We start from the raw sequence: 20,462 nt of genomic DNA on the forward strand, positions 1-20,462 counted from the left end.
ATGGATTACACTTAATACAATCAAACTTGCATTTTTACTCCTCAATGAGAATAATTCTAATCTTGTGGAAAGCCCATTATCCCCGAAACACTTGCGTGAAAAGAGTCTACGGCATGAATATGAATTATAAATCAAACTTAAGGTAATCGGACACAAGTGTATTCGATGTGTATAGTGTTACCCTATTTCAAAAGCATGTTATAATTATCTTAGTTGGTCGTGCTGGTGGCAATGACAGTGTTCACTCTTAAGATGCCACACCTAATGCGAAATGCGCATTTTTTAATAATTATGGACTTCGAGAACACAAAATAAACAAAAAAACACTTGATTTAACCATAAGTGTGTTGGTGGCGTGTAGATATAATAGACCTAATAGTCCAACCCACCACTATGGTAAATGTTGAATTATTTACCACACATTGGTTAAATCTCATGTTGGTGGCTTATTTTATCCATCACTTTTTGACTGAAAGTTCTTGGCAAAATGCTAGCTTGACTGTCGATCACTAAAAATATACAACGTATATCTCTTTAGCTGATAATGTGGTCATGAGCTGCGAACATGCTCGGATTGTATAATACAAATTTGAGGTTGTATAATAAAAATTGTAATACAGTTAACAGTGCAGTCACTACATCAGGGAGTCATGGAAGAGTTTGTTTCCTCTGAAAAGGTTTATTTCGCAAGCCGTAATAAAAAGATATTGAATAAAATCGAACAAGTCTATAAACACATAACTACATTCCTTTTAAATCTTTACATTTTAGTATAAACCTGATCGCATGTTTTTAACCATTTTTTGGCGAAAACAACATTACAAGCCCAGTTCAAACGCAAATTAAAGGACTGCAGAAACAATCGCATGCGCAACCGAAATACCTGCCCGGAAAAGATTAACAATCAAGACAAAATCTTTATAGCCAGAAAACCGGCCGGCGCGGCAGGCGGAGGCCACTTTCTACATACGCCGATCCAGTTTAGGAAATTAGAATAAGAAACCGGTAAAAGCTCGGTAGACTAAGACAAACACACCTACCTGACTGACACAGCACAATATCCAGCCGAGAGTAACGAGAACGACCGATAACAGACGAAAGTGAGGTTATGTCGTGTTTGAGGTTAGGTCAGCTGACACGGCAGACTACGCGCCTGCGTACTGATTGTGAACACTGCGTCTGCGCTGTACGACCAGGCTGCGGCGGAATTGTGGTACTTTGCCGCGCAATTGTGGAACTTTTAACACAGAGTTATGGTACAGATTAAAACAGAATGGTTTGAGAATTAGTTACGAGGGCAAGTTTGTTTCTTGAAATTGAGCGTAAGCCTACGGTGGTATAATCTTTTATAGTACAGGGCTTAAGCATAGATAATGAGAATACTGATTTGCACATTGAAATCTACAAAACAAAATTAAAACTATTTTAGTTTCACATGGTCCAGACGATTGTTGGTAGGAAATGTATGCGACAGTTTTTAATTAATTAAAACGATATATTCCAGTTGTATACCTTTATATCCTGTTCTACATGACCATTTGGGATGTATGTCATTGTCCCATAGTAGCATAACAACTATTTTAATGTGATAAACAGATTTACTTAGTTTAAAAAACTAAAAATGTCAATGCTTACCTATAGCACGAATTTGAAACATGAAACATGGAGGCAATATTCTCACTTTTGAATTTTCAGAAGAAAGAACTTTACCGTACCTAATAACATGGGCTCGAGGCTCTATCCGACACCAAAATCATTCAAGTGTGTTTAGCGGAATAAAAAAAAAACAAAAAAAAAACAGACTGTTATAAAAATTAGTTAAGCACTGAAAAAAGAATGGACGTCAATGAAATCATTTATTTGGGCCTATAATAATTGATTTCCAGCACTCTACACTTACGTACTCTTTTACAGCAATGTGTGGATTACTTCCGAAGAATTTTAATTCCACAAAAGACTTTTGAGAATGGAGTAATTCATTTAAGACTCCTCTCAAATGAGGATAAGTAATATGCTTTTTTACAGTGCGCAGATTTCTAACAATCTTTTGGTCTGATCACTCACTGTTTTAATCGTAGATGAATACCTGAACATCATCTCCCAATATCCAACCATATAGACGTGAATTATTAAATAATTTAACAAACGATTTATCGACCAACAGAAGTTTTTACACAGCATGATTATCATTGTAGCCTACATAGGTTGACCCCAAACTATGCTAATGCAACGAAAGAAAACATGCACTTTTGAATATAATTATTATAACGTACATTTTAAGGTAAAAAACAGACTGGAGGACTTTTAAAATCTTAGGAATCCGTATGTTTTCAAAAAGACATGACTAGATCTAACGTTCGTTAAATATCTTGATCTTGTACAGAAGCCCATTACTGTTCGAGAGCCTTGTAGTTTGATTTTACGAGGGCTGCTACTACTTAAGAATCCCGCATGTGTTTTCTTTATTTTTATTTAGGTAGTCTTGCCTTTTAAGGTTTTCTATTGGATGAAAAAAAACAGCAGAAACAGTCAGATTACGAAGAAATTATTTCACTAACGCTAAAAGATAAAATTGAAATATTTTTAAGACAATTGGTGAGTACTGAAAATACTCATATCTTAATTATTATTATGAAATACCCCCGCCGCACCAACCCTGCAGACTAAGCGAATTTCCATTTACCTGGCTGGATTTCTATTAAAATATTCCCTTAAAATTGTCAACTTTATTTTCTATTAAATTAAATTGAATGAGTACTTAGGTTTGCTGCTACAGAGAAGGTATTAAGGTGAGTTTTTTATTAATACTTTGATAGCTTAGTATGAAATAAATAAAATTGCCAAATTTGATTAAAAATATATCCATAAACAAGCAAACTATAACAGTTTATTTATACTCCGTAAGAATAACAGGGGAATTTTGAGTTTGCAACTTTTTGAATTATATCCGTAACCATTAAGCATACAACAACGCTTCAATATACAAAATACTTCTTTTTTTAATTCTATAAAGTGGTTTGGAAAGAGATTGTGAAATTTTGTGTTTGTGGGTCAAAATGGGAAGACCCTATTTTTACCCCATAAAACTCCGTTCCCATAGTCCGATCATGCTAGTTCGCGAACTTGTTCGAATAAACATATTTTTACAGGTCTTTACCAAATTACATCAAAATCGGTCATTTTTGCTCGAGTTATCGCGCTAACACACATAGAAAGTCAGTCAGGGTCTAGGTCTTACCGTGAGACATAGGCAATAGCTTATTAAGTCTGGTCTCCTATATGGGAAATTTGCTAATAAAACCACACATTTTAAGGCTATTTGTTGTTCCAACCATGAACATTCATTCCCTGACCAAATTTACATTGACAGTTTTGTTCGAAATTGCACCCTTGCCTTTAAAAAGGGTAAGTTGACTTCTCATCCCGTTGTCAGCGTTTGGTCCGGTTTTCTACATGTTTCACGTTACGTTGGTATCATTTACAGTGCGCTAACATAGACAAAAGGTTTTTTTTTATTTTTTGGTACAGATTTTACGCAAGATACTTCAAGTTTAAGTTTAAAAGTTAGATAAGTTTAAAACCAAGACATGTTAACATTAACAAACAACCCTGAAATAATCTACACAAACCTAACAAAAACTAACCTTTTAATCTTCAGCGGTTCGTAAGGTGATAAATCTAAAGGAGTAAGCCTATGTTTCATCACAGAATAAAGAGTAGCCTTAATATTGGTTATAATATTAGAAAGGGATCACCATTTATTCTGTGTTTAATCTATGGTAGCTAAAGTTAAGCAAGAATGACGTTGACACTTTTCTAGGATTGCAATTTACGCCTGAAACATTGGAACAAAACCACGTGGATTATTGAAACATAGCCGCACACTAACTTGGTCAAGTAATAAAACTGTATTTTAACTTTAACTAAATATTTACACACTCAAGATGAGGTACTACATGGAGACCTGCATTGCTCGTTAGTCGCCACTCATAGAGAGCTTGTTTGTATCTTTTAACTAGGCTGAAATCTTAGTTTCAAATTTGTTTCATCAAAGCAATATTATTGCTGCTAAATCACCGAGAGTAGCTGGAGAGTTCGCCGCTCGTCGGGACGATCGCTGGACTTAGCTGTCATTTGGGCAGGGTGATGGATTTGTATCCCCCTGGAATTTTACCCCAAGGCAAAACTGACGTCACAAACCAGGGGGTGAAATTCCGGCCGCGAACTTTTGAGTTGCACAACATCAGTTCGATGGATGGTGGAATTAAACGTATATTTTCACGGTTGTGAATTTAATCAGAACACATCAAATTATAAAAACCTAGAGTGTACGGGCCGGAATTTTACCCCCTTTATGAGGTCAGCTCAAAATGTATGGCCCGGATTTTTACCCCCGGAATTTTACCCCCTAACTAGATATAAAAATAAGTTAAAAGGATGATTAATTTTCTTCTTTAAGTTTTAATTTAATAGTAAACATTTTAATATTAAGTAGTTTTTCTTACTTTATTTGTAACCTTAACTGATGAAACACGTTTTGAATATCAATTTTAATTTTCGAGTTTCGGGATTCGATTTTTGGGCTAACTGGTGGTTAATATCAATATGTACAGTACATACAAACATTTGGGTTTCCTTGCAGTAGCCAACACAACAGTCGAATACTTTTTACCGGATGCCTATAACTACATTTTACAACAGGTATTTCGATGACCTTTCTCAGTACAAACCATAAATAGCTCATGGTTTGTGTCTGAAGAAACAAAAAGGCATATTGTGTTATTGTACAACAGAAACGAAATACATTATTTTTCCTCGTTGGTATGATAAATCGTTTAAGAAATGTTCACCCAATCATCATTTAAATAAGATACTCAGTTTATTATACATACATATTATCCAACAGTTGCCCTCAAACCCAATTCCCGTATATCAAAATTAAACAGTGAATCCTGTTTACTCCGTTGAGATTAAAAATAAATTAAGATAGGCTACTTAATAAATATGTTTGCTACAGTATTCAAATTAAAACTGAAAGAAGAAAATCAATCACTTTCAATAATTTATATATCTGGCCAGGTGAAATTCCGGGGGGTAAAAATCCGGGGGTAAACAGCTGGGGGTAATTTGCTATTTTTCAGCTGTCCTCACTAAAAATTTGTGCGCCCACAGAAAACTGTTTAGGCTCGGCATGATTAAAATAAAAACCTGTCAAATGAGTAGTTGGGATGACTGAGCTGGTGCTACTAGTGAAGGCTCTCACATTGTGTTTCCAAGGTCAATATTAGTTACGGTATTGAGGTATTGAGCTGATGTGTTACTGTTGGGAGACAATTCATTATAGGAACCACTCAAAAGATCCTTTCATACCATGATTATGTCGTCTGTACCTTGAGTCATGTGAAAGTAACTTGGCGGTGTTGGTAACATAATTTACATTTTCTGAAGAACATATTTAGTGTTACTTTTCAAGCTCACATGTGATGTATCTTGGTACATTTTTTGAACATCAGTCAAACATGTGAGGACATGGAGAAAATGGTCTGTTTTTAGGATTTTTGTGATGATAGGATAACCTTATTCAAAAATTTATTTTATAGTCCTGTACACATCCACAGATACAGACAAACACACCCACCGATATCACTTCAAAACCCTTTTTATGGGTTAAGGGGGACCTAAAAAATGTTGACGAAGACAATACTTTCTCCACATACTATCTATAGAGGGATAAAAAAATGCTCATACACTTTGTATCACTGATAAGGGTTTCCTACCTTGGCAATGGCATTTGTGTAACTAGTGGTGAAAGTGGCACTTTGCTGCACACGAGAGCAAAGAGGCTCGTGCGGAATGATCTCGAGTGCAGCAAAGGCCTTTTTCACTCGTGTTACACATTATATTTTTCCTACAGTCACTATAAAGCATATAAATAGTTAGTCTTTCAAACACTATACAACACGTTTTTAGGTTCAGCTGGCAACACAAATGGTGCCCTAGAGAAAGTGGTACCCGCGGTCCGTATCACTCCACTATTTTTCCTCGGCAAGAAATGTGCTCCGCGTTTTGAGAATATAGTTCCGTATGTTTTTGTAATTTGAAGTGGTTTCCGCACCTACAAAAAATGCTTTAAAGGTATTTTCTTGTTTATTAAGATCGAAGGAATGTTTTAAAAACGTTTGAAAGAAAAGTCCAGAAAGTTCAGAAATACCGAAACTATAAACACGAAATGACAGGTTAAATCGTAGTTATAATAGTCAATCAGCTGCTTATAGTATTAGTGTTGCCAACCTATTTCCAAGCGTACACGGATTACGTGCATAATAGAACCACGCTGTTTTGTGTTGTTTCGTTGGAATCCTGATGTGCGGCAAAGTATAAACCGTACGACAAAGTATAAACCGTACGACAAAGTATAAACCGTACGACAAAGTATAAACCGTACGACAAAGTATAAACCGTACGGCAAAGTATAAATATGCAGCAATTAGCAGCTTTCTGTACTATAAACAGTACAAGGAAGCCAACTTTGTCGGGTGACTGTAGGAAAAGTGATTTGCGTTGATTTTTAATTACCACATCTGACACTTAAGGGAGTGGCCACAGAGAAGTACAGAGGGAAAAAGCTTTTAGGACGACTGTGCACTTTCAGCTCAGGTATGTTGAGCCAGAAATATACTTAATTGTGTCAAGCAATGAAGAGCCCTAGCGGCGAGCAATGTGTGGAAATTTCCATCGCACAGATCAAAGGGTTTTCTTCTGCCCTGAGCGTTTGTAGTACACAAGGGCGAGGTACGATGTTGAACTTTGCCCTAGACACCAGCACTAGTACTAACTAGACACCACTTAAGTGAACCATTGAATGTTTCCTCTGTAAATTAATTCTCTGTGGCAAGAGAAGAGATTCACCACAAGTTTTAGAACTCTTATTATTCTCTATGTCCCATGATCCCCTAAGTTAAAGCAAAGCACTTGGGGATTGACGTATAGAACACATGAGTCTGTAGCAGGACAGACTACTCGATGTCATAAGTTTATGTCCTAGTATCAGGACCAGCTCACCCCTTGCTTTGTTTGAAATTTCAGGCCTGAAGACAAATCATATTTAACATAATATTTGGGGGATGGCCAACTCCGTGCGGTAGTCAGATATAAGATCAGGAAAAGTTTTATGGCCCTCGAAGGGTCCAGTCCACCTCCGCGCGGTGGTCAATTTTAGTGTCTAGTCCAACTCCAGGCGTTGGCCCCATCTAATCTCTACGCTACCCATCAATCTTTCACTTGTACTTGTTGTGCTCTCGGATGAGATATGAAGTAGTGATGTGTCAAAACCAAATCTCAAAACCATCAAAACTTAGGAAAAGTTTCGGTTTCGAGATTCGATCACCAAGTTTCGAGATTCAGAAGTTTCGAACTTGAAGATTTTGGCAGTTTAATTTTGGAACTGCTGACATTTTTTTGTGCCATTGTTATTGTTTTTAACACTGTTTCCAAACAAGCTGGTAGCAACAGAGCAAACATCACCAATAACAGTAATGTAACAGGTAAATTTTATTCTGAACTTAAAAAGGTATCTTAAATACTATAACTGGTATAATTCAGTTTCACATGATATTTACTAAACTCAAAGAAATATTGACCACTAAATGTTGTAATTAATCTAATATTCATGTTTATGTTGGTGTTAGAAGTTTAATTAATTTTTTATGTTGGTTGATTATAAAAAATTGTTGTATTGGGTTTTTAAGATCAGTCACATTCACATACTGTATTTATGTTATGTCACGGTCAGGAGGAGTCGATCTCTTTCAGTTTTGATTGCATACTTAACATTTTATGATTATGTCTATTTTATGTAACCTTGACCTTTGTAACCAGCTGAGTAAAAAAGTTTTGCGTTTAGGTTTTGAGATTCGGATTCAAATTTTTAAAGTTTCGGTTTCGGTTTTGCGATTCAAAATTTCTGGTTTTGACCATCACTAATATGAAGTGTTTAATATAAAATATTCTATATACACTGTGTGCCCCAAAAGTAATTTAACGCTTTTATTTGTTCATAGCTACTTTATTCATGTGACAGGTTAGGTTTAGTTAGGTTAATGATAGGTAAATTCAAATGAAACATAAGTATTCTCTTTTGTACTGAATAACTTTATTTTGTTAGTTACTGGGGTTTCGTACAGTTATAAATAATATACATTTATAACCAATTCAAACTTCAAATACCCTCTCAGCCGTCAGGGCTGTGAGAGCCAAAATTGACCACCGAGCGGAGTTGGACGTGTGCCGCGAGGGATCCGAAGTGACCACTGCAGGGAGTTGGACACTGGAAAGTCGGTTTTGACAGATTTCTAACCACCGTGCGGAGTTTGGATAAGCCCAATATTTGTACTCTGTTATTGACAACAGAATACAGACCACTAATAAGACCTTTTCTGAAATAAAAAAAACATTCAAATAATCTAATTTTACTTTTTAGTTTTTAACATATCTTTTTTACCAATTTAGTTTTCATTTTAAATGTTTAACAATCACTCTATACTTTGCTCAAGGACCATGGGTTTAAATGTTTAAAGATACACTTCTGAGAATATAGACAGACCGGCTGTATGCATTTTGTGCATGTTTAGATTGTCAGTAATACACCTTTTGAACAATTTGAACTAGAGAAAACAAACATAAAATATTGAGTAATCGTTGGGCGCAGCTTGTCAAGAGTAAGGGGATTCTAGACTGGGGGCTTAGGTTCAAGTCTTGCCAATTACCAATTACTTTTAGCTAAATTCCACGTGAGAGGTTGGAGTGCAACTTATGTTTTAGGCCCCTCTAATGACAATAACTTCATATTGGAAGACTTCCTAAAAAAACCTAAGAAATCGTGATTGGTTTAACTGATCAATGTATCTATCTCAAACTGTAAAAAAAACTTGTAGGCTATAAGAAAGACATATCAAGCTTTAGCTTTACTGTATGTGCATTGACTTTTGCTGTTACAGTACAAATGGTTACAAATCAAACAAAATAGAGACAAGGAGAAACAATTAATCATTTGCAATCACTATCGTGCCCAATAGTCTCCCAATAACTACTCATTAATGTACATTATTGCCAGTCAACAAGATTATTGTCATAATATACTTTTAGAGAGCGATATTCTCTTTTACTACATAGTTGCCTAAAAATAATCATGTTTTCTGCCCATTGATGTGTTTTTTGAAATAGTATTTTATCTTACACAACTTAGTCAGCAGAATAGTGTTATGTCAAGGAATTAAGGATTCCCCAGTAAATCAAACAAAACAAAGACATGTTCAAAAATCCTAAGAATAAGCAAAAGGAATTTTACAATTAAAATATATCTTGTCTTCTAAATACATTCCTTTGCTTTTGGCTATTTGGACAGGAGAAGGAAAAACAATAATGATTCGTTGGTGGAAACATTAATATATTATGAAAATAAACAAAGAAAATGTAATTTAACAAACATAATGTTTTTTACTCTTTACCCTTTGGCATGTTGAATCTAAATACTCGTTGTAATACTGGAAAGTATGATTTGAAATTAATCTCGAGAATAAGACACTTTAAGTCATTTTTTTAGTTTGGTTTATTGTATATAAATTTGTGAAATAAACATGGAAACTATCAAATGTTTGAACAACATAAACGTTTATGCAAAGACAAAAAAAAAAACACGCCACATAAATATTGAAAAAATAATTATGAACACAATAAAATTATATTTTCTAGGTTACAACGAACAATTTGTCAACAAAAATAAAATAATGAAAATACAAACTTAGTTAAATGAGTAAGTGAGTATGCATAACAAAGTATAAATAATAGACTAAAGAACAAAAAACACAACAAATGTATGAAATCCGGATTTCCATTACTTTTTAAAGTAAATAAAACATAAACAGTTGTATAAAATATAAAGAAAATGGCACAAAACCCTATACTTTTACCCTGCCTTAATAATACTACTACGTAGATACTGAAGACTAGGAATACCAAAGAGGAAAAAAAATGATTTTCAACTGGTGCTCATATTGAAAATGCGTCTGACAACATGATTTTTATCTTTAAATGCTAACAATAAATCCAAATAAACATTTAAATAAGCATATTTTAAAACACAGGTATGAAAAACTAACATGATTATAGATAAAATTTGTGTTTGATTAATAACAATACATTTTATATTTACTAACATTATTTCATTAATTACTCTTGATTACATTTAAAGTTTTGTTTCTTTTCTTGATACTGAGGATCACGATACTGATTTGATCAGGTCTCTTCTACAAAGAGCATCAACCCGTACTAATTGCAAATTTTAGTCCTCTGTTTGAAAACATGACAACAGTAACAATTGTGGTTAGGCCTACTGTCTACAGGTGGAAACAATAAAAAAGTATGAAAGTGATCTTTTGTACTGAAATGTGCGTTAACATCTGATAAAAAACATTAGGAACAAACTCAAGTTGTTTAAAAAAACTAATTGTCGATACAAAATTTGAATACCAGTTACTTTATACATGTCACTTTGAGTTAAAATCCACATTGATTCACTACCTGAACAAATCGAGGACTTAGGAAATTCACCGAATCGCAACTAAAAACTTATAATTTCAATTCTACGGTGTCCGATCACGCAACACGGTTGGAATAACTAGTCAACTGTAATAGACGAGATAAATAATAAATAACCTACAACGCTTAACAAGATAATACAGGCAACAATAAATATAACTTACTAACCGAACGATCCGACCGCAGCCGGGAAATACGTAAAGCCGAATGTCTACTAACGGAATCACAGAGCCTTTACAGATCCATAACATAGCGATGTCCTACCTAACATAAATACACCTTAAGCTACGATTGATAGTTATACACTTACAGTGATGCGGGAACGCTGAAACAACCACGTTCCGCGTTTATTTTACATTTACAACTTTATTCACAACAAAACTTATATATTAAAATTGTAGAAATTTACATTACAAAACCATAAAACTCACTTACGCCTACACTGAGTACACGATGTGGGAATTTACAGGCTACGAATAAATAAATATTACGCTATATAAAAAAATCAAAATTGGTCTTAACGTAACGTAACGTCCATTGTGAGGTTAGTTGCCGTTGGTGGTGCGGGGAGCGATCACTGGGGCCACTTTGTCTCGTTCTGTGCCGTATATCTTCCCCGCTTTCTTGGCCATGCTACCGAGCAGCTCAAGCGAACACTTGTGAGCAGACCGGAGGGACAGAGACCACTCCTTCAGTCCGATCTCGTCCTGAATACAAACAACACATCAGGCTTGTTGATACTACACAAGATGATATAATGCAATACTGTTAAAGATGGCGTACAGATTAATACCACTCAAATTGAACAAATTTTCTGGTTTTTAGAAGGCACTATGACTATATTTTCAACTATCTAAAAGGGCTAATTACCTGACATTATGAACATCACTAAGTCTGAAGAAGACAACAATACTGTCTTTTTTTACCTAATAGGTAGTGCTAAGCACTGTGAAAAGGGGTACCTATTCCTGATTGATTCTGATAATGCTTCAGTAACATCCTGATTGATTCTGATAAAGCTTCAGTAACAGCCAGAAGCAAGCAGGATACATGGTGTTTGCTTTTTCCCAAAGATAAAGTCGAATTCTAAACCTACTTTTCCTATTCCTATATTCGCTTTTCTGGTATCTGGTAGTTGTACAAATCGACCGAGGAATAACACAGACAGGCAATACCTATACTACACACACACAGGATATGTTCTGAAGCCAACTTTCAGGATACAAGTCTCCGCCAGCTCCTACCTTAAAATGTTATCCTACTAATATTATAAATGAGAAAGTTTGGATGTATGGATGTATGGATGTATGTTTGTGACAAGTGAACGCGCAAAATACTGGTCGGATTGGGCTGAAATTTGGCATGATGATAGCTCACATTCCCGATTAACATATAGGCATATTCTTATTTCAAAAATCCTTTCGGGCTCCGCCCCAGTGGCTCTGGGGTTTCCCATGTTAACCTTATGAGAAATTGAATTATTGAATCTTAACAGCTGTTTCAATTAAACAAGTTGGTTCTGTACTATGATGTTCAATAGCATTAAAGTTACAAGGATTACCAACAGGGTGCAGCACTATTATTTCTTTTACATTTATGACAACAGCTAATTTGCAACCAAAAGGTGAGTGAGCGTAGCGAACGAACTTCAACCTGGAGGCGAGTTAGCGTAGTGAACGAGCTAACCTGAAGGCAAGTGAGCGCAGCGAACGAGCTCCAACATAAAGGTGAGTGAGCGCAGCGAACAAACTTCAACCAGGACGTGATTAAGCCATGCGAACGAGATAATCTTGAAAATTAAGAAGTTAAACGGGGCAAAGCCCGCGGGTTACAGCTAGTTAAAACATACAACAAAAAGTGTGTTTAAAGTTGAGATAAAATTCTGAAATTTTGGCACTTGCTTGTCTACATAGTGACAGTATGCATTACATTATTGTTCAAATATTTGTTAACTACTAGATAAAAAAGTATGAAAACACAAGAAAACTAATTTTTTGTGAAATAACCATACCAAAAAAGTTAGCCTTTGAGAACATTTATTGTCCAGCAGATTGTTATCAGTGAGAACATTTTAAGACAAAAATCAAATGTCAATTTTGGAAATTCTTGGGACGGCAGTTACGAGTTTATCAAAAGTTAGTCGGTGGCTCAGTTGGTTGCGTCACAGACTTCGGGTACGAGGCAGTGATGTCCTAGATTCGGATCTTGGTCACTGCTGCAAACATTTTATTAGTACAGTTCACCTTTGTACTGTACCGGCTCACCTCTTGCTTTGCTGGATAGGTTCCACGCAAAGATCTGCAGTCTATGTGGGTGGGCAAATGCAAGGTTAATAGAGGAAGCCAACATCTAAAAAAAAGGCGCTTCTAACTTTCTTCTAGTAGAGTTTTTTGCAATGTAGTTTAGGAAAATGGTGTAACCTCCGGCAAAAAAATACTACATAATGCTGTTTAAAGTCAAAGACAATTATTTTGATCAGGGTATTAGATTGAAAAGTGAACATGTCTGAAACTCGTCAGTAGAAAGAGTCACTGCTGCTCTCTTCACCACTGTGCAGTTGTGCCCTGCAGCAACTGGTGCAGTACAAACTGTACAAACTGCATAATTGTTCCATAAAACTAGTAAAACAACAGGTTCTTATATAGGCCTACAATATAAAAAACTAATCTTCCACCAAAGGAAACCCTAGATTTCCGTTTTTCATCCACTACCATCCCAGCTATGCATACTCACTGGATTGGTGAGCACAATCTTGGCGTCTCTTGTCTTGAGCACGATGCACTGCTCGTTCTTCACTGTCACCAGGTCGGGAGACACTTCCTCCAGCTGGTCCATGAACACCAACTCGGGTTTGGTGCTGCCCGACTCGGGATGAAGCTCTAGTCTGTTCGGGTATAGCTTGGCGTATCTTGTCTGCCACGCTGATGCAAACGGCCCACCCAGCTTCTTGATGTACCCGTGGAGTATGCAGTCTGATTCTGCAGAACATACATCACATTTAGAATCTATAGTCCGCAGATATAATTATGATGATTACTTGTTTTGAATATTTAATAATTACTATTATGAAATGAAATGTGCTTTACTGTACAATTTAGAATATAAAAGACAGTTGACCGCAATTGCAGCATCAGTTCACTATAGTGACTTGTCAAAACTCAATCTCAAATTAGAAAACAACAAAAAGTAGGACAATTTCTATTTCAAGATTTGATTGGCTAGTATCAAGATTCAAAACTTCAAAAAGCAGTATTATCTAATTAAATGTTTTTAGTTTTTTAAAGCCATGTGAAGATATGTTTAATGTAAGGTTTGAATAGAAAGGGCTTATTGCCTGACAATTAAGGAAACAAAGGATAGGATAAGCAGGCTTACCTTTAGAAATGTAGGCATCCCACTTCACTACAGTAACACAGAAGCTTCCTTTACCAGTGAAAGACTTCTAATGTGACTCTTAATGTTGAGAAAGGGGCCAGTGGCCTCAAAATATCCAGTGTGTTTTCTTCTGTGTTACTGTAGTGAAGTAGGATGCCTACATTTCTAAAGGTAAGCCTGCTTATCCTATTCTTTGTCTCCCCATTTTTAAAGTAACTAAGTATAAATTTAATTAATATTTTTGCTGTCAGTGTCAGAAGTAAAATTTATCTTAGAATGCTTTTAATAATTATGTTATTATTAGACCAACTTGTAATTTTTATCCTTAACCAGGCTAGTAAAGACATTTTCCATTTAGGTTTCAAAATTTGAGATTTGGAATTTCAGGTTTTGGCCATAATTTGTTCATGATATGATTGTGACTAGAGGAGGTGTTTGTGATCTCTTCAGGAGACTTCCGCGATTTGGCTGTGACCATGAGAGACGTCCATGTTTCACTATGCTCACAGGATATAATGTACAATATTTTATAAACCAATTGCACATATGAATTTGTAGTTTGAAAAACATGTAGGCCTACTATTAGTCTGACTTGAAGGTCAATATTTTTTACCCAAAATAAAAAGGTCTGGCCCGCAAACCCCTACAAAACCATCAACCACAAAGTAGCTAGCTAAAACAATCACCTTTCTCATCGCAGTCGAATCGCTGCTTCTGCTTGGCCTTGCGTTTTTGCTCCATTTTGTCCGCTTCTTGATTGATTGTCTCAAAAACAGTTTCCGCAACCTCGTTTTGCCATCTCTCAGAGATCACCAGAGGGAAGTTCTTGTACAAATCTTGATCTGCATCAGTCAGCTGTACAGTGAGAAAACAAGAAATTGAAAAATGAACTAGTCGTTTTTAAACTTTAGAAATGAAATTTACAGATTCTTTGGGTTCTGATTTTTTGGAAAAAAAGACCATAAAGGATTAATCAAAAGACAGTGATTATAATTAGCAAGTAATTTTATAAAAATATTTGAGGAGCCTTTCTGACAGGCAGAAATCCATAAAGGTAGATTGCACATTGGAAATTAGAGGTGAAAGTACAGTTTACATTAGTACATAAACCTTATGCCTACAGTTAAATGAACTAGGTTGTTCTTGCTGCTTTCGGAAAATGTTACTGTAATATGAAATTTATCTTCCTGGAATTTATGAACAAAATCTAGTAATTTGAAGTATCTTTGAAACATCAATGTGCACAAGCTTCCAGCTTACAGTACAAACTGAGAGTGTGCTCTTTTGACGCCTCGCATTTTGCCATTTTGCGTGATTTAAACATCACATAGTTTTCAATCACGGTAACATTTGGAAGCAAAGTTGCATCATGGTGGTGGCCTAATCCTTGTTTTTTATAAGTGTTACAAACCTTGATTCCTTTAGTATCCTCCTCGTCAAAGGAGCCAATGTCGAAGGCGTCGGCTGCGTTGACCTCACCTCGGGGAGGTATCAGGGGTGGTGTGTACTTTTGTATGTACACTTGTTGCCAATCCAGCCCTGCAAAGAACGGATGGTCCTTCACCTCGTCAGCTCTGGAACACATGGAAGTGATAACTTTAACCTATTGGCCTATCATTCTCACAATGTATATTGACCCCAAAAACTCTACATCATCCGAATTGTAAAGTCTGGAGCAATAAATTATTAAAGATAAAGACAAAATAAATACAATTAATTGTCAGGTAATGCCAAGAGTAGTGTCTGCTAAAATAATCAAAATGACAATATTGCAATTTTGGATTTCCCCATTTGCATCAAAGCTTTTATTCCCTTTTCGACAATAACTTATCATTTCACGTTATAATATTTTACAAAAATAATAACAATTTACTCAAAAATATCACCTCAGATGGAGATTTTGATAAAATTCAGCTTTAAAAGTATATAGAATACATGAGATAAGTTCTATAATTCATCTGTGGTGGATAGGGTTTTGTTTTACACACTATGGAAGAACTATTTCAGTATTCATATTTTTTGTTCCAAAGGTAGTAAATTAATAATAAAAAATCAAATTTTGCCAACCATTAAGTAATTAAATTAATAACCACTATACAGGTGTGACAGAAAAATTAAAACCCTTACATATTTGTGAAAAAGGCTAAACAATGACAGCATTGGAACAATCCAAATTTATAGTCAGCAAAACCGATACAAACGTCCTGTTATGTGACATAAATTGGTCCGGAAACACCACAACAAGAAATGAAGAACCAAGTTTATTTTGGATGGTAATACATATTGATAGTCCAATGACCAATGGCATTTGGGCCCAGAATCAGCTCAGAATGAGGTGGAACCAGCAAATACAATAACCTCTTGGCCAAGCAGTACATTTACTATTGACAGGCTGTTTAGGGTTAAGTACAATAAAATGTTACCCATTGCCACGACAGCCGAGCCGTTTGTCGATATCTCTCTGCAGTAGACCTTCCAAGAGCGCTCTCAGCTCCCTGGAGAAAGAGTCTGGCAGTTCCACATTCTAAACATCAAACAGAACGTATTTATCTGACTTCCAACATAATTTCACTTATTTTATAAAAAAGTATTCTAACTATTCTCTTTGACTTGTGCATAGATCTAAAAATAGCTTTATGATCAAATGGCAATGAAAGCACGATTTAGGTTAGAAAAATTGTCAACTAATCTTAAATAATTGTTTTACGGGTCTATGATACTAAAGTCGGAACAAACCGTTTCCAACCAAATATCATGAGAGAACGTTCTTACGTATGAAAACATCAATGGGATGTATAAGTTTGAACTGTTTCAACAAAGATTACTATTAAAACGAGGACAACTACTCCTACCATGGTAAGTGTCATGCGATCTATCTCGTGCTTATCCTTGGTCTTGTGTTGTCGGAACGGACTGTGACCTTTGAGCAGCTTGTAGAGCATGCAGCCAAGGGAGAACCAGTCAGCGCTGGAGTCGTACGCCGTGCCTTTACTTAGCACTTCCGGCGCCATGTAGCCGTGTGTGCCACTGTAACAGGTCACAACAGATATTGGAGACCAAACTTTTCTATCACTCAACCATAGAAATAAGATACCGAGAAACGTTTCCATTCTCAAGGAGTTTAATGGTGTCATATTTTTACTGAATAAAACCAGTACACAACAAAGAGGGAGTCTGACCAAAGGGAAACTAGAGGAAAAAAGGTGATGGAAGGTTAGGTGCGTTATAATTATGTCTAGAACTTTGATGTTGAATTTCTCTTATCAGGCAGATTTATAAGTCAGTAGTTACAGTACCATATTTTAGAGATTAATTCTTTAGTGTTGAAACTAAGATTATTCAGCATTCTGAAAGCCCTTTTTGAGTTACCTAGACAAAATTGAAAGTCATCATCAATAAACAAGACATGACAATCAATAGGCCAATCTAAAACTAGTATTATTCTTTTAGAGAGCTTGAAATAGGGGGGGGGGGGGAATTAATCTTGTTTTAAATAGGACCAAACAATATTTGATTAGGTTAAAAGTTTGAAATTGCATAGATGATATTACCAACAAACTTACTGTATTATTTTTTTGTGCTCAATTACCTGTAAGTATTGTTCTATACTGTATATCTGTTTGTAATGGTCTAAATACAGACCATTGAGCGAATACATGCTAGCAAGCCAATGAGAAACCTCACTACATATTATAAGCTTATTACTATTGATCAGTCGACTTACACGCTGGCGTGAGGTTTCTTCTTGGAGAAGTCACAAGCAAGTCCCAGATCTGAGATACGAACATGTCCGTGCTCATCTAGCAAGATATTGGCAGGCTTGAGGTCCCGATACACAATATACCTTCTGTGCATATGCTCCAGCCCTGGTAAAACAAGAAAATTGTAAACGAAAGTAACTTATATTGTGTTGGTAAACTTATTACGAATAGATATAAGTTTAGTAAGAATCATACTGAGGGATTTTTTTTTGTCGAGACGCTAGGCACGAGCCTGGGATTGTTTTTACATTACTTCAGGATAGACTTAGGGGTTTGCGGCATTATCACTTAGATAAAATCCATTAGTGATTTGGCGGGATTTGAACCCAGGACCTCAGGGACTGAAGTCCCGCGCTCTAACCACTAGACCAGCTCCCTCCCCACATACTTAGGGATTAGACAAAATGATTGAGGGCTACTATTTTTTTTTTTTTTACTATAAAGACTAGCACTGAATGAATTTAACATTTTAGGAAAGAATGTACTGCTAAAAAAAAAGAACCACCCATTTCATTAATGATATTTTTGACGAAATAACAAAAACTCTTATTACTCATTCTGATACTTCTGAGTGAGTGAAAGTGCAGCGGATGGTTAGATATTCCAAGAAGCTGGGCATCTTAAGGGCAAATTAGAGTGGGTACACCAAACAGGCAACACATATTTATTATTTAGCATTATGATCTTCGGCATCCAGAACACAACATACAAACAATGGAAACGTAGTAATTGGTTTTCACACACTAAATTCAGCCTGAATGGCTTACGCACACTAAATTCAGCCTGAATGGACTGTTACAATTTGGAAGTTAAGACACTATAATATGAAGTTTTCAGCAAAACAAACATTTATATACTTTCATATTTCATACTAAAGTGGTCTCAAAAATATTTTTTACAAGATACCCTAGCTTTATACTTAGTTTAATGATGACCACCTACCCAAGATAACTTCCGCTGCGTAAAACTTCATTTCATGTTCGTTGAACACCCCGTGTTGGGAGAGATGGTAATGTAAATCGCCTCCGTTCATCAGATCAAGGATGAAACAGAGTTTGTCTGGTGTGTGGAACGCATATGTCATACATACAATGAACGGACAATCCACCTGCAGACAAATGCATGTTATTAATAACATTAGCAGTCTATTTATTAGCAAACAAACAAACATTGAAGAGAAAACGATCCACCTAGAAAAGATTCATATGTCAAAATCAAATGACCTGCAATACAAAATTGCATGTCATACATACATTTAAAAAACCAGCAGATAGAAACAAAAGTCACAATTTCTTCGTTAAGTTCACAGTACAGTAAAAATAAATTTTCATATTTTCCCCTTGAAACCATTTTTATTTGTTAAGTTTCATTGTGTAAAGAATAGTCCTTTAAGCTAGATAAAATATCATAAAGTCTACACATTTACAATTAAACTTTGTAAGCTGTTTTCTTTATTCATACAAACAATAAACAGACTTTCCCCTGGCAACCAAACACTCAAGTGATAAATAAGATGAACGTTGAGTCCAACAGATAAAAAAAAACCCATTTGTCATTTTACAAACAATCCCCCTGGAAACAAAAGTATCGGCCATAAATAAGATGAACAGACGGTCCATCAGCAAACATAACTCATTCAAACCAACTGAAAGCAAATGCATATGAATAATACGTGTGAACCGTCCAGCAGAGTTTCACTAACAAGATGGGCAAAACCGGAACAAATAAATATCATATTTAAGATAAGTAGGTATTTTGCCTGTCCACAACAAAATTGTTTCCTTAAATTTCCTATAACATTAAAACATACACATATTTAATTTTGTATTAAATTCATTGTGGTTTATTTTTATTAAAATGCAGTATACTGCTATGAAATTAGTCGGAGATCATCAACTTGGGTCACATATTGATAGATACACCTCAAGCTGATAGAATACTATTTTTTTAATCCTTAGTATTTTTTCTGTTTTTGAAACATCTCCATTAGTTCATTATTTGTTTTTTCATTGTCATTTGAGCTGAAAAAGGCTGACAAAAAGGCAACTGAGTGAAAAAAAGAAACGTCCAGAGTTATTTAAATCCTAATTCATTGTTCAAACTCCGAGACACGACAGATCAATTACGTCGGTTCATGTACGACATACGTGTGTGCGCAGCTAAGTCGGTGTTTACCTTGATAACCGGGCGCCGTTCTATTCTAGGCGCACAATGATGCAACTAAACATACAGTTTATTTCCGGAATCTTGCATTCGTTGAGTGGCTACAGCAAAACAATAACTGAAAGAAACATCTGTCTCGGCCATTCACTCGACAATGGCAGCTCGGCTTTTCAACATCTGTTGTCTTTGAGGTGGTCATTACTGGGCCACCATTATATGACTTCTCTCCCCACAAGTCTGCACTTTAATGATTTGTTGCGGTTCTAATGTTTATCAAGCTCAATTATTCACTTTTTAGTCAAACATGCATTTCACAAAAATAAAAAAAAAATTTTTTTTAAAGAAAATTATTCATAAATTTTACTTAATAGTAACCTAAGGTTTTTAAAATTCAAATCTTTTTATTTTTTTTAGTTTTAAGGAATAACTTATTCTACAGGTTAAGTGTAACTCAAAAGTAAAAAAAAAAACATTTGGGGTTAATTTTATAAAAAAAAACTACTACATGAAACCAATTTGAATTTGATTAACATTTTTGTGCATAGATGTGATGTAGCCTAATACAAA

General features: G+C 35.4%; 1 protein-coding gene across 2 annotated transcripts in view; it reads right to left on the reverse strand.

Moving 5' to 3' along the window:
* Positions 1 to 9,424: 9,424 nt before the first annotated feature.
* LOC128989212 (G protein-coupled receptor kinase 1) overlaps positions 9,425 to 20,462 on the reverse strand; it is a 105,736-nt gene continuing 94,698 nt past the window's right edge. The window contains exons 9-16 of one of the 2 annotated variants that reach the window (XM_054411095.1): positions 18,675 to 18,840; positions 17,696 to 17,837; positions 16,824 to 16,998; positions 16,395 to 16,495; positions 15,383 to 15,545; positions 14,658 to 14,826; positions 13,330 to 13,574; positions 9,425 to 11,303 (exon numbers count right to left, since the gene is read on the reverse strand). In XM_054411095.1, coding sequence (XP_054267070.1) covers positions 11,142 to 11,303; positions 13,330 to 13,574; positions 14,658 to 14,826; positions 15,383 to 15,545; positions 16,395 to 16,495; positions 16,824 to 16,998; positions 17,696 to 17,837; positions 18,675 to 18,840 — 1,323 coding nt within the window. In that variant the 3' untranslated portion in view covers positions 9,425 to 11,141. Of the gene's footprint in view, positions 11,304 to 13,329; positions 13,575 to 14,657; positions 14,827 to 15,382; positions 15,546 to 16,394; positions 16,496 to 16,820; positions 16,999 to 17,695; positions 17,838 to 18,674; positions 18,841 to 20,462 lie in introns of both variants that reach the window. The other variant, XM_054411087.1, reaches the window with a different exon arrangement.

This window comes from Macrosteles quadrilineatus, unplaced genomic scaffold (assembly GCF_028750875.1).
Source record: "Macrosteles quadrilineatus isolate MER2022 unplaced genomic scaffold, UCM_ALF_1.0 Scaffold_1__1_contigs__length_201487025, whole genome shotgun sequence".
Taxonomy (NCBI): domain Eukaryota; kingdom Metazoa; phylum Arthropoda; class Insecta; order Hemiptera; family Cicadellidae; genus Macrosteles; species Macrosteles quadrilineatus.